The sequence below is a fragment of the Trachemys scripta genome, chromosome 3 (genome assembly GCF_013100865.1).
Source record: "Trachemys scripta elegans isolate TJP31775 chromosome 3, CAS_Tse_1.0, whole genome shotgun sequence".
In the NCBI taxonomy this organism is placed as follows: Eukaryota; Metazoa; Chordata; order Testudines; family Emydidae; genus Trachemys; species Trachemys scripta.
In genome coordinates, this window is record NC_048300.1 from 195,666,694 (window position 1) to 195,681,707 (window position 15,014).

Sequence of the window (15,014 nt, forward strand, 5' to 3'; positions counted from 1 at the left end):
GGTTAGAAAACAGGGCTAGGAGTTAGGGTAGTTTTTGGTTCTCTTCCCAGAACCGCCAAAGAAGTTGCTGTGATTATGGCCCCAGCCAAGTTATTTAATCTGTGTCTGTTTCTCAGTCTGGAAAATTGGGATAATACTACTTCCATCAGAGGAGTGTTATGGGGCTCAATGGTTGAGGCTTTCAAAAGTGACTAGTGATTTTTTTGGTGCTTCAGTGTTGGGGTGTTTAAATTGAGACATGTGAACTTGCTGAGCATCGCCCCGCCCTCTCTGAAAATTAATCCCTTTTAAGGTATCTCAAGTCAGGCACCCAAAATCAATAGTCACTCTTGAGAACAAAAACAAAAGCCAATAAAAAGCGCACACATGCCAAAATTTTCAGATCCTTGGAGATCCTTTGAGAATACTGTGTGTTTATTTTATGGTTTTGTTTTCATTTTCTAGCTGGTTGTTGATGGAAAGGGATTAGTGCCCAAATAATGGAAGCCAGCTCTCTAAAACAATGTAATATAAGTGATCATTCCTTTTCTGTGTGTTAAATCCTACCCCCACCATCATCTCAATGGAATTGACACAAAATACAAAAATGCTATACAGCTTGTAGCTAAAAGTCTGCACTGTTAAGATCATAAGCTATATTTGTATCCTCTCTTCCCCTCCAGCTTATTGCATTTGTATATGACCTATTTATCTTCATAAAATAATCGCTTACACATATTTCTAAAAAAAAATGTTTAGTGACCCATATGGACAGTCGCAGAATTACATTCTGAAGTTCCCATCTAAATTTAGACCTTACAGTGTATTTTTCCTTTTGGTGTCAGTGTCTCTCACTTTCTCTCTCAAATAGCTGTAAGCAGAACAATATCTGACACTTTCATTTTTTACTGGACGAATGAGATTCATTCCTCTCTTTTGATCTTTTTATTTTATCTATACTAGTTGAGTCAAGTTAACCTAACTCTTCTGGAACTAATTCCAAAATGTGGTACTGTGTCCACACTAAGTCTACCAACATTTCTCTGCTGATCTTGGAAACTAAACAACCAACTAATTCAGACTCTCTGGGGATGCGCCTGCTTTCCTACATTCTGGTTTTGGTCCTGTGTATCTGAGAGCTTTGTATTTTGTTCTAATAAATATGCAATGTTGTGTCACCTGGGTGTCAAAATAAGGTTGTTAATGCTTAGCGCTAATTTTATATATCTCATGCACATACACTATCCAAACAGCAATCAAAAAATCCTCCTTGTGTAGGTATAATTGCTCTCCATGCTGATGGAGAAGCAGACACAGATGTTAAGTGATTTGTCATATGAATAACCAAAGCAGATTTAGAACTTGAAAATAACTTATTTCCAACTTTCTGCTTTGCTCACTGGATCCCTTTGCCTTTGCTTACTCAATACTTTATTAGAATTAGGCATATTAGATCTAGAGACTGCACTGGCTTCCGTTTCCTTCCTGGATACAATCCGTGCTGTTGGTTTATGAGCTGTGAATTCCTTATGATTTAGATATGTAAAAGGTGGCCTTTCTGCTGCTGAGATGCTCCAGCTGACAGTTCCTAGACTAGTATATCTGGGGGCTGGGGAAACTCCAGTACAGGGGAGGAACCTACACTCCTAGCTCTTGCTTCTGCTCTTGGTCGAAGAGATCTGGAGTCTGTTCAGGGCATGCAGCGAAGTCTCTGTGCTTACCTTGGATTCTGCTTGAAGGAATTATGGTTGTGGGGTTAGGAAGTTGGTCCAATGAGGAGCTATGTTTCACAGAAGAAATGAAAGGTCAGAAGTGACCTCGAGAAGTCATAGAGTCCAGACCCCTCTGCTGAGGCAGGATTAAGTATACCTAAAAGCATCCCTGACAGGTGCTTGTCTAACCTGTTCTTAAAAAGCTCCAATGATGGGGATTCCACAACCTCGCTTGGAAACCTTTTCCAGTGCTTAATTATCCTTATAGTTAGAAAGCTTTTCCTAATATCTAACCTAAATCTCCCTTGCTTGCATGATTGACATTGTGTAAACACCAAGTGGTTGACAGTATTTTCATTTGGTAAATGGAAATGATACACAAATAAGCATAAATTATTATAACAAATCTACTTCCTATTGAAGATAGTATAAGAAGAATACCCCAGTACTAGTACTGGTGGGCATTACATATGATACAGAAACATCAGCCCCATTCCAATCTCATGGGGAAAATATCTATCCACTTGCCTCCTTGAATAAGCATGAGGCTCTGACTCAGTCATGAAGGCCAACAAACTTGATGAATTGACAAGGGGAGAGAATTCCAGTGTTAAGCATTCTGTTAGGATCACCCTGCCTCCAGCTTTGCAAAATACAAACAGGAGTGTTTCAGCTGTCTGAGTGATCCATGTGGAGAAAAGTGATCTCTTAGGAGCCGAACCCCGGACCATGCAAAATTAAATCTCCACATTCCAATAATCATTGGGACCCTAACTGCCTTTTTGTGGGGAAAATCATTGAGAAAGTGATGGCAGGCCAACCCCAGCATTTCTGACAATCTCTCTGATTCTTCTAGATACCAACCAGTGAGGCTTCAGAATTGAACATGGCAACAAAATGGGCTTAGTATATGGTTGATCTCTTCATGGCAATGGAAAGACTTCTTGTAATTGATTTACATTAGGGCAGATAAACTCTCTCTTTTGAGGGTCTGTATTTGGAACTAGCAGTACACGAGAGAAGTGGTGGTGATAAGTGATTTGGTTAAATGTGTCGAGGGAAATGAATTCTTTCTGCGGTAGGAGTGGGGGTTAAGTTTCCTTTATTGACCTGTCAAATTGATGTCTAATCTATAAGGATAATCTAGGTACTAATATCAAGGAATTGAATGTCTTGTTTTTTCATTTGCAGGCTATGAAATCACCAGAACTAAAGGATCGGTTGGAGGAATCTGAGAAATTGATCCAGGAAATGACTGTCACCTGGGAAGAGAAATTAAGAAAAACAGAGGAGATAGCACAGGTTTGCATTTTCTTTGATTTTGGCAGTTAGGGAGAAAATCTTATTACTTACTTCCTTTCTTTATCCCTTCATAATAGTTGTCAGGATAGCCCTTCACGTTTATGGGTAAGTAGGTCAAGTTCATTGCCCTTTTAAAGGGCTTCTGCTTAATTCCTGGGATAGCGGGTTACATCACAGATTACTGCTCTGGGGACAATAATAAACCTTCAGACTCTATGTAAATTGAGAGATTGCTTTTAAAAAATCCATGGATGGAGAGGATTAGAGGGTTTTTATACCTTTCAGACAGTGAAATTGTCGACTGTGGTTAAAGATAGAGTGTGAGTGCATTAAATACAGGGTTATGTGCTGAATACCTCAAAAAACAAAGTTAAGGAGCATTCAGAATATTAAAAAATAATTGAACTTGTCTTTTTTCCTTTTTGTAACTTCAAAATCTCCCTGTATGCTCAACACTTCTCTTATCCCTGATGTTTAGAGCATTCAGCACATAACAGCAAACAATAAAGTTGAAAGTTTGTGCAGTTCACCATGACGCTTCCCATCCTCACCAAACAAGTGTTGATGTAAGCACTTGCGCTGAAAAACCTATTGAAAGCTCATGTAGATAGCATATTAAATAATGAGAAAATATAACCCTGTGATACCAAAGTGGTTTTGTAGGTGACATGATCAGAAACAAGGTTAGCTTATTGGCCTCAGACCTCTTGAAAGAAATGTTATTTACCTTTTTTTCTTTATGCTCCTAAATTCTTGACCTGTTATAACATGTTTACAGAGCTGAGATCTTCAAGAGCCTTATCATAGTTTCTGGGGAAAAAAGTGAAATGTTGGCAGTGAAAGAATAAGAACTAGTGCTTGTGCAATGCTAAGTTTAAAAGGTTTAATTGTTAAGCTGTGTCAAGTGGAGTGATTTATTTTTGGTCTTGTGGCTTATATCCAACCTGCATTTTAGAGTGGGGGAAAATGTAAATGTGCAAAACCTCACTTCCATGTCAAACCTTTTACCGATTCTTGGTTTGCTAAAGATGAATACTTTCGCTTTTGCTGCATCAGGTTTTTAAATAGTAAAGTCTTAAGGTGTTTTTTTTCTAATACTGTCTATGATCAAACTGCTGGAATTCGTTTGTAAAATGGTGTGAGGGTATTTTGTTTGTTTCTCTCTGTTTTTATTAGAAAAAAAGTGCTAGCTTATCGGGTTCTTCAATACAAACTTTACATCTTCACCTACCGTAATATTTCTTCCACACCAGAAAGCATTAATAATATAAATATACATCTCCAAGAACAGATGATTCAATACAATAGAACTTTCAAGAATCCACCTTGTCCTTCCCAGGAGCATGAGGGAAGGAAATACTAAAAATGCCCAATATCGGATGCAAAATTACAGGGTTGAAAAGAAAAGCAGTGAGCTGTGGTGATGAGGAAACAAAGTTATCAAAGCATTATGGGGAATTTAAATAAATGTCCATTCTCTCAAAATTTTAGAAGCATACAATAGGAAAAGCACACGTTATGAAAATTACTTAGACAAGTTAGATGTCTGCAAGTCACCAGATTCTGATGTAATATATCCTAGAATATTCAAGAAGCTGACTGAGGAGATATCTGAGACATTAGCAATTATCTTTGAAAAGTCATGGAAGATTGGAGAGATTCCAGAGGACCAGAAAAGGGCAAATATAGTGCCCATCTATAAAAAGAGGAATAAGGACAACCCGGGGAATTACAGACTAGTCAGCTTAATTTCAGTACCCACAAAAATGGAGCAAATAATTAAGCAATCAATCTGCGAACACCTAGAAGATAATAAGGTGATAAGTAACAGTCAGCATGGATTTGTCAAGAGCAAATTGTGTCAAACCAACATAATATCTTTCCTTGACAGGCTAACAAGCTTTGTTGATAGCGGGGAAGTGGTAGATGAGGTATATCTTGACTTTAGCAAGGCTTTTGATACTGTCTCACATGACTTCTCATAAACAAACCAGGTAAATGCAATCTAGATGGAGCTACTACAAGGTGGGTGCATAACTAGTTGGAAAACCATTCCCAGGAGAGTAGTTATCAGTGGTTCACAATCAAGCTGGAAGGGCATATCAAGTTGGGTCCTGCAGGAATCAGTTCTGAATCCGGTTCTGTTCAATAGCTTCATCAATGATGTAGAAAATAACACAGAAAGTACACGTATAAAGTTTGCGGAAGATATCAACCTGGGTGGGGTTGCAAGTGCTTTGGAGGATAGGATTAATATTCAAAATGATCTGAACAAACTGGAGTAATGGTCTGAAGTAAATAGGATGAAATTTAACAAGGACAAAGTACTCTTTAAGAAGGAACAATCAGTTGCACACCTACAAAATGGAAATGACTGACTAGGAAGGAGTACTGTGGAAAGGGATCTGGGGCTCATAGTGGGTCATAAGCTAAATATGAGTCAACAGTGTAACACTGTTGCAAAAAAAAAATCATTCTGGGATGTATTAGCAGGAGTATTGTAAGCAGGACACAAGAAGTAATTTTTCTGCACTGATTAGGCCTCAACTGGAGTATTATGTTCAGTTCTGGGTGCCACATTTCAGGAAACATGAGGACAAATTGGAGAAAGTCCAGAGAAGAGCAACAAAAATTATTAAAGGTGTAGAAAACATGACCTGTGAGGGAAGATTGAAAAAATTGGGTTTGTTTAGTCTGGAGAAGAAAAGACTGAGAGGGGACATAACAGTTTTCAAGTACATAAAAGGTTGTTACAAGGAGGAGGGAGAAAAATTGTCCTCCTTAACCTCTGAGGAATGGACAAGAAGCAATGGGCTTAAATTGCAGCAAGAGCGGTTTAGGTTGGACATTAAGAAAAACTTCCTAACTGTCAGGGTAATAAAGCACTGGAATAAATTGCCTAAGGAGGTTGTGGAATCTCTGTCATTAGAGATTTTTAAGAGCAGGTTAGACAAACACCTGACAGGGATGGTCTAGATAATACTTACTCCAGCCATGAGTGCTGGGGACTAGACTAGCTGAGTTCATGAGGTCCCTTCTGGTCCTATGATTCTATGATTGTTTGCTATACTATTGAAGATTTTAGTTTAATTTTTTCCCTGGGCCTATGCACTTAAATTTTTTGCATAATACAGAAACTCTGGCTCTCATATTTTTTTAAAGAAAATCTTGCATGATTCAGACCAGGAATCAACTCTTTCTTTGGCCTATGGGTCCTGTGTCTACCAATAGGTTATAGAGAACAACAGCCTCGAGTTTATAGACTGGAACTGAGTGAGGAAATAGCGATTTTGATCATGGTTCTGCCGTGGACTTCTTGTGAAAGTTACTTAACCCTTCTATTTCTCAATTGCCCCTCTGCTTAAAAAAAAAAAAAAAAAAGTAGGGGGATTACTTCTTTTGCTCACATGAAACAAGACTATAACAGAGTTCTAAAAATAACTAGATACGTTCATGGAGGATGGGTCTATCAATGTCTATTAGCCAGGATGGGTACAGATGGTGTCCCTAGCTTCTGTTTGCCAGAAGCTGAGAATGGGCGACAGGGGATGGATCACTTGATAATTAGCTGTTCTGTTCATTCCCTCTGGGGCACCTGGCATTGGCCATTGTTGGAAGACAGGATACTGGGCTAGATGGACCTTTGGTCTGACCCAGTATGTCAGTACTTATGTTCTTATGAGCATTGTGAGACAACTCTGGGAAATTCCTTGTATTACGGTGGTGGGGAATTCTCTCCTCTGCAATCCTAGCTTTAGTAGATGATGGACCCTCACCCGATTCTCAGTTTTCTGTTCAATTTCTGAGCTAGATGGTATTATTAACCAAACTGTGGCCATTCTTTTAGGAAAGAATGGCAAGATAGAAAGATATCTATCCACTACAAAGTCAAAAATGTTTGGGTGAAGAGTGGAATACTGGGAGAAAAACTTTTAACATTTCCCTGTAAAAGATGTACACTTGTAATAAAGAACTGCTTTGTTGTTGCACTCTAAGAAGTCAATTGATGAGAATAATATACCATCTTAAATTCTACTGTTTTTGTTTAGCAGGAAATCTTTCCTGCATTACTTAAATAGAATTTCAAATTTGTTGGTGTTCAGTTTCTATGGGACAAAGATGAACAGAGTTTGACTTGGCAAGGATTTGGCTGAACTTGTTGCCTCCTAGCTAAGAATGGGAAACAAAAGGTGGTAGAGATGGCTTTGTGTTGCTGTTTCACTATTTCAAGGAGGCTATATTGAAGCCCAGGCAGATCTACAGTGTGATCCTCACAACTACACTCGTCTTTCGCTAACAAGATGTAACCCTCTGAGACTATAGGGTTCCAACATTCAGTGGCAAGAGGCTCATCAAAATTAGTTTCCTGGTTACCTTGTTTAATCTAATAAATTGCTGCCTATTATGTTGGTTTGATTTCTTAGCAGGTAGTAATGTGCACTGTAATATATCTGTTTCTTAAACTTCTTAAACATTAATATTTTGGAGGTTTCTCTTACAGGAGCGGCAGAAACAACTGGAAAGTCTTGGCATATCTCTTCAGTCTTCTGGAATCAAAGTTGGGGATAACAAGTGCTTCCTCGTTAATTTGAATGCAGATCCTGCTCTCAATGAACTTCTGGTCTACTACTTAAAGGTGAAATAACACTTCGTTTCAACATGTTTAAGTGGATCATTTAACCCTGTGAAAATGCATATGGATAGAGAGTTCCTTATGAGAAACAGACTACAGAGGCGTTGTTTAGTGTCCAGTGGTTAGCAAAAATGGCACAAATACAGCTTGTTTTTAATTGCAGGTCATCTTTACTGTTACAGAGAACCAGAAAGCAGTGTAAATGTGTCTTAGTAGCATTTTGTATCTTTAGAAATTTTCCCTTTTACAAGCAGTTGTCTGGCCTTTACAGCTCTCTTTGTGTAGCTTTACTCAGAAAAGTGATTATGCAAAAATGGGGGCATCTTACTAAATCAATTTGCTTCTCCATGTATGTTCACAGTTATATATACTGACTTCTAAAATGAGCTTTTACTTCTGTTATCACTGCAGAATCAATATGGCTCTGGGGAGAGAGCTGGGTTCTGTTGACGAGCAACTTCTGATTGTAGAATTCCATATTATTGGTGATGGGTGCAAAAGAATGAACCCAGTTTAAGTCTTGGATTCTGGGCTAGTTTGTAAATTGAGCAGGTTTGATCTGGAGGCAGAGTGACAAATGGAATCTACGCTGCAGTTTTAAGACACTTTTCAGCAATTTAATATTAAGTTCAAGTGCCAAAGTTCTCACATTGTTTGTTGTTAATGATTTCCCTCCCACTGAAGTGGAATACAGTAATTTGTCTTGAGGCAGTCACATGATTAGCATTTGGGCTAAAAGTGGTTTTGTGCTGCCTCTCTTCGGAGATGTATGTTATCTTCTTTTTAGATCAGTCATTGTATATCACAGAGCAAACCGCTACCCAAAGAATTAAAACAAAAGAAAAAACCCTTATTCATCACTGCCCCTTATAACCATTAATAAACAACAAAAGAGCTGATTCAGGATTTTTGGAGAGGAGTCAAAGCATTTCCAGGCATCTTGTATGTAGGAGTCTGGATTCTGATTCATACTGCTAAGTCAGCCTCAACTCTGACAGCTGTTGAGACTGTGATGATTTCTTTGTTGCTTAATATGAATACATAACAAGAATACATTAATGACAAAGCACATTCGGAAGGATGACCTCAGTCCATGGGCAAAATGCACTCATTGTTATGTGGTGTAGAATGGGGAAACTAGTAAAAATAATACTCAATGTTCTTGCAATTCCCTTTCAGAAAGAACCAGAACTATCTATCTTAGAGTTGTATTTTGCTTCTCATTACTGTTATAGTCACTAAAATTCAAATTTAGAAGCCATGTCATGCTCGACTCCTCCCATTTGGGGGTAAAAATCTCAGCCTGGGCTAGGGTTTGTGTTTGGATTATTTTTTAGATTCTTTTTTGTTTTTTTTTATTTCGGATTGATTTGTTTCAGACTTTCTTTTTGGGTGATTTCAGATTTCTGAGTAGAATGGGGTTTCAGTTTTGTGTCATTCTGGTGGAGAAAAGGCTTTTTCAAAGAGGAAAGTTTTTGCAGAATTTCCTGAAGAAGATCAGAATTTGAATCCACCAAATCTCAGAGCCAACTCCCTTTTGTCAGTCTAGCCATCATCTTCGACCTCTTTTGTGTTGAGCCATCTGAGCTCTGCAAGAGCTGGGTAGCACTTTCTAGAGCAGGGGTTCTCAAACTGGGGGTCGAGACCCCCTCAGAAGGTCGTTAGGTTATGTGGGGGGTTGCGAGCTGTCAGCCTCCACCCCAAACCCCACTTTCCCCCAGCATTTATAATGGTGTTAAATATATATTAAAAAAAAATTAATTTATAAGGGGGGGTCGCACTCAAAGGCTTGCTATGTGAAAGGGGTCACTAATATAAAAGTTTAAGAATCACTGGTCTAGAGCTCCCTTTGGTTGGGGAAGTATTAGCTAAATTGGAAAAGATGGGGATCAATATGAAAATTGAAAGGTGGATAAGGACCTGGTTAAAGGGGAGACTACAACGGGTCATACTGAAAGGTGAACTGTCAGGCTGGAAGGAGGTTACTAGTGGAGTTCCTCAGGGATCGGTTTTGGGACCAATCTTATTTAATCTTTTTATTACTGACCTTGGCACAAAAAGTGGGAATGTGCTAATAAAGTTTGCGGATGACACAAAGCTGGGAGGTATTGCTAATACAGAGAAGGACTGGGATATCATACAGGAAGATCTGGATGACCTTGTAAACTGGAGTAATAGTAATAGGATGAAATTTAATAGTGAAAAGTGCAAGGTCATGCATTTAGGGATTAATAAGAAGAATTTTGGTTATAAATTGGGGACATATCAGTTGGAAGTAACAGAGGAGGAGAAGGATCTCAAAGTATTGGTTGATCACAAGATGACTATGAGCCGCCAATGTGATATGGCCGTTAAAAAAGCTAATGTGGTCTTGGGATGCATCAGGCGAGGTATTTCCAGTAAAGATAAGGAGGTGTTAGTACCGTTATACAAGGCACTGGTGAGACCTCATTTGGAATATTGTGTGCAGTTCTGGTCTTCCATGTTTAAGAAGGATGAATTCAAATTGGAACAGGTACAGAAAAGGGCTACTAGGATGATCCAAGGAATGGAAAACCTGTCTTATGACAGGAGACTCAAAGAGCTTGGCTTGTTTAGCCTAACCAAAAGAAGGCTGAGGGGAGATATGATTGCTCTTTATAAATATATCAGAGGGATAAATATCAGAGAGGGAGAGGAATTATTTAAGCTTAGTACCAGTGTGGACACAAGAACAAATGGATATAAACTGGACATTAGGAAGTTTAAATTTGAAATTAGACGAAGGTTTCTAACCATTAGAGGAGTGAAGTTCTGAAACAGCCTTGCAAGGGGAGTAGTGGGGGCAAAAGACCTATCTGGCTTCAAGACTAAGCTTGATAAGTTTATGGAGTGGATGGTATGATGGGATAGCCTAATTTTGGCAATTAATTGTTCTTTGATTATTAGCAAGTAAATATGCCCAATGGTCTGTGATAGGATGTTAGATGGGGTGGGATCTGAATTACTACAGAGAATTCTTTCCTGGGAGCTGGCTGGTGAGTCTTGCCCACATGCTCAGGGTTTAACTGATTGCCATATTTGGGGTCGGGAAGGAATTTTCCTCCAGGGCAGATTGGCAGAGGCCCTGGAGGTTTTTAGCCTTCCTCTGCAGTGTGGGGCACGGGTCACTTGCTGGAGGATTCTCTGCACCTTGAGGTCTTTAAACCACGATTTGAGGACTTCAATAACTCAGGCATAGGTTAGGGGTTTGTTACAGGAGTGGGTGGGTGAGATTCTGTGGCCTGCGTTGTGCAGGAGGTCAGACTAGATGATCATAATGGTCCCTTCTGACCTTAAAGTCTATGAGTCTATGGTTGATGGAGAGCTCTATTCTAGGGTGTAAAGAGAAGTTGTGCCCAATTGTTCTGGGTATTCTACATGTAGACTAGTGCCCCATACAACTTGCGTCATACTGTAAGTGGTCTGTATGCTACCATTATCTGTTCTTAACTAGTAGTCCCTTGTTAGCCTTTTACCATTGCTACTGTCACTGCTTTACATTGAAGGTACGTCTACGTGCTGCCAAAAGAAGCATGCAGTGTAGAGTACACACCTGTGTAGCTGCCCTAGCAGGGATATAACTAACATTGTAGCTGGTGAGGCATGGCTTAGGCAAGTAAAGAAACATCTGAAGGGTGGGGGTACGTAAGTAAGTAGAGGAAGACTCTGGTAGTGGGGCAGGGCTCTCCCAGCTCCCTGTTGCTGGAGCCTTTCCCTGCTGCAGAAAAAACTCTGGCGGGGGAGGGAGGTGGTGGGAGCAGGGAAAGGCTGAGCCATTCCTGTCTGCCTCTCCACTGCAAGAGCCTTTCCTGGGCAACTGTAGCTACACACTGAAGTGTGGATGCGGCATGTAGCTACACGCTGCTGCTGCTGGTGTGTAGTGTAGTGTAGATGTAGCTCAGCATAGCACTTCTCGGTCGCTAAAGGATTCCAAAGTGTGGGCCTTTTTCTCTCTTTGACGTGAAGGTCTAGTTCGATTTAAAATTTGTTGTTATTCATGTCACCTATAAATCAGTTCAATTCCATTTCTCTGATTGTTTCTAGTTATAGTGTCTCCTTCCCCTTTTTTAAAGATTACTAAGTAGCTTTCAAAACTTCAGTAATTAAGGAATGGGCATGTCCAAAAGGTAGGATGTAAGAGTGTGAGGTGTGCACGCACTATAGAGTAATCAGGGGGAAATTTCTGCTACCTGTTGCTAACATCTGAATTTGATTCTTCCACAGGAGCACACATTAATAGGGTCAGATGACTCCCAAGATATCCAGTTATGTGGAATGGGAATTCTTCCTGAACATTGTATTATAGAAATAACCTCAGAAGGACAGGTTATGCTAACACCTCAGAAAAATACTAGGTAATGTTACAAAATATTGTAAAGTCAGTTCCATAACTTTAATATTAGTAAATAGGGTGAATGGTGCATGAAGATGATTTCTAAATAAGCTTTTTTCCTTAATCTCAAGATAAAATGCCACTTGGGTTCTGTTTAGATTTTAATAATTAGCTTGCTGTGTTCCCCATGAACAGCTCTGTCAGTGCATCTCATTCCTAATAGATAGTATCCTCGCTCTTCCAGTTCTGGGTCTTTTTGGATTAGATTTCAAACAGAATATCTGGGATATGTGTCTCTTTTTTCTTAATGATGAGACAAAAGTAAATTCTAGTTTCAGCAAACACGTGCTAACTTATTTGCACTTGTCTAAATTTAGCTGTGAGTGTCAAGATTTAAACTAATCTTCTGTAAACACTGTTCATATGTGACATTTTATTGAAGCACTTGCTATGTTTTCCAATTAACGGATAACGGTACTTGGAAAGTAAACGCTACGTTCCAACAAACCACAAAATGCCATGTACCTTTGGGGTCTCTATCAAAAGCTTAATGTTCCATATAATTTGGTGATGAACATGTAATGGGCATGAAATTCCTGTACTTTATCAAAGTTCTGTATGTGCAGGCCTAGGAGCTTGGTCTATTTTAGAAATCAACAGTATAAAAGTATAGTTTTTGCCAGTATGAACCATAACACTGGAGTTGATGATGTCTCCAGTAAACCCTGCATATAGCCAAGATTGCCAACATTTTCTTTACATGGTGTATGTTTATTCTCCCTGTATTTCTAAACAGTGTAAAAATAGCTGTGTTTGCTTCCAATAGGCTATATTCAAAGCCATACACTTTTTTTAGGCCCAATAGGTTTTTTTCAATTATGCTCTTCAAGTACAGTCTGTGTTTAAAAAAAAAAAAAAAAAATACTAAATATTATGGAGCTTAAACGAGAGTTTAAATCAGCTCAGGGATTGGTGAAACAGTGCCGAGTTACAGGAGATATGCTTGCTTATTAATTTGTAATCCTCAAACCTGCTTTCCTCCCCCAAACTAATTGGGAGAATGAAACAAACTATTCTCCCCCCACAAAAAATAAAACCTATCTGGATGTATGTGTAATAGCTTTTCTTCTTCTTCTCCTCACAGAACATTTGTAAATGGTTCTGCTGTTGTGGGTCCTACTCTGCTACACCATGGAGACAGAATACTGTGGGGAAACAACCACTTCTTCAGGTATAAAAGGTCTTAATCCAGTTATGAGCTTGAGCCAGTTTTGCTTTAGCTTTGAGCACAAAGAATAATTATGGGCCTCTACCCGAGCTCTCAAGATGCAGATGGACCACATGCTGCCCGTTCTATGGGTTTGTAGAGGCAATGCTGGCTAGAGGATGTTTTCGAATGACCAGTGTCATAGCCGCTGTGCACAGTCTTGGCTTGGTTGTAATGTGCTGAGGAGGATTTTAATTTATGTATTTCCAGGAGGTTGTGGCCCATTTTGATGTGGACCATGCTACCGTCATTAGCACCTTTGTCATCTCCAGATTAGATTACTACAGTGCACTGTATTTGGGGCTACAGTTTACATTTTTCTAAAAGCTAAAGTTGGTGTGGAATTCTGAAGCATCCTTGGTAAATAGTATGTCTCATTGTGAGCATATTACGCTGATCTGCAGTGTCTGCCTCTTGGTTTCTGGATGGAGTTTAAAGTGATTGACTTGGACTTATAATTTCCTAAGTGACATGGGACGTACTTACCCGAAAGACCACCATACACTGTGGCATACTGCTGCAGTTCCGGTCATTGGAGACCCTCAGAATGGAGTTCCCTCTGCTTAAAAAAAGAAAAGTGATGATTGCTGGCAGATGTTCTCTAGGAAGGGCCTCTCAGCTTTGTAACTCGCTCCCCACTCTTGGTCTGAAATGGCCCAACTCTTTTGACCTGTAGGGCATGCTGTAAAACCTAATTATTCTCCTTCCCTTTTGGAAAGGAGGAGGCTTGTGAAAGGGGAGGAAGAGGGAGATAAGTGTGACCAGACAGTTTGTTGGTGAATGTGTGGGAGGGTTGATAAAATTGATGGGGTTGTAAATTATATCTGTATTTTTAAATGCTGTCAGAGGTGCCTAGGGCCATAGATAATCAGTGGATTATTAGATGAACACAGGCTCCCAGTATGACGCTGTGGCCAAAAGAGCTAATGTGATCCTGGAAACATAAACAAGGAAATCTTGAGCAGAAGTAGAGATATTATATTACTTCTATATATGGCACTGGTGCAAACGCTGCTGGAATCCTGTGTCCAGTTCTGGTGCCCACACTTCAAGAAGGATGTTGATAAATTGAAGAGGGTTCAGAGAAGACCCATGAGAATAATTAAAGGATTAGAAAAACATGCCTTATATAGTTATAGACTCAAGGAGCTCAGTCTATTTAGCTAGGAAAGACAAGGTTAAGGAGTGACTTGATTAGTCTACAGGTATGTCTACACTACCCTCTGGATCAGCGGGCAGCGATCGATCCAGTGGGGGTCGATTTATCGCATCTAGTCTAGACCCAATAAATCGACCCCAAGCGCTCACCCATCGACTCCTATACTCCACGAGAGGCGCAGGCAGAGTCGACGGGGGAGTGGCAGCAGTCGACTCACCGCAGTGAAGACGCTGCGGTGAGTAGGTCTAAGTTCGTCGACTTCAGCTACGTTATTCACGTAGCTGAAGTTGTGTAACTTAGATCGATCACCACCCCCCACTGTAGACCAGGCCTTTAAGTATTTACATAGGGAACAAATATTTAATAATGGGCTCATCAATCTAGCAGAGAAAGGTGTACCATGGATGTTTTTTTAAAAGATACACTCCCGGATTTATTTTGGGTAGATTCTCTGGTCTGTGTTATACAGGAGGTCAACCTGGATGATCACAATGGTTGCTTCTGGCTTTAGAATCTCTAGGTGTCCATCTGGTATAAATGGCTGTATCTGAAGGAGAGGAGAGAAGGGCTGTTGCACTTCCAGTGTGATGTAGTGGTCCCGGTTAGGG

At 39.8% G+C, this 15,014-nt stretch overlaps 1 protein-coding gene across 3 annotated transcripts in view; it reads left to right on the top strand.

Moving 5' to 3' along the window:
- KIF13B (kinesin family member 13B) overlaps nucleotides 1–15,014 on the top strand; it is a 187,619-nt gene that overhangs the window by 95,839 nt on the left and 76,766 nt on the right. For all 3 annotated transcript variants that reach the window (XM_034766725.1, XM_034766728.1, XM_034766726.1), the window contains exons 12-15: nucleotides 2,883–2,993; nucleotides 7,495–7,629; nucleotides 11,872–12,002; nucleotides 13,125–13,211. In XM_034766725.1, coding sequence (XP_034622616.1) covers nucleotides 2,883–2,993; nucleotides 7,495–7,629; nucleotides 11,872–12,002; nucleotides 13,125–13,211 — 464 coding nt within the window. The remainder of the gene's footprint in view (nucleotides 1–2,882; nucleotides 2,994–7,494; nucleotides 7,630–11,871; nucleotides 12,003–13,124; nucleotides 13,212–15,014) is intronic.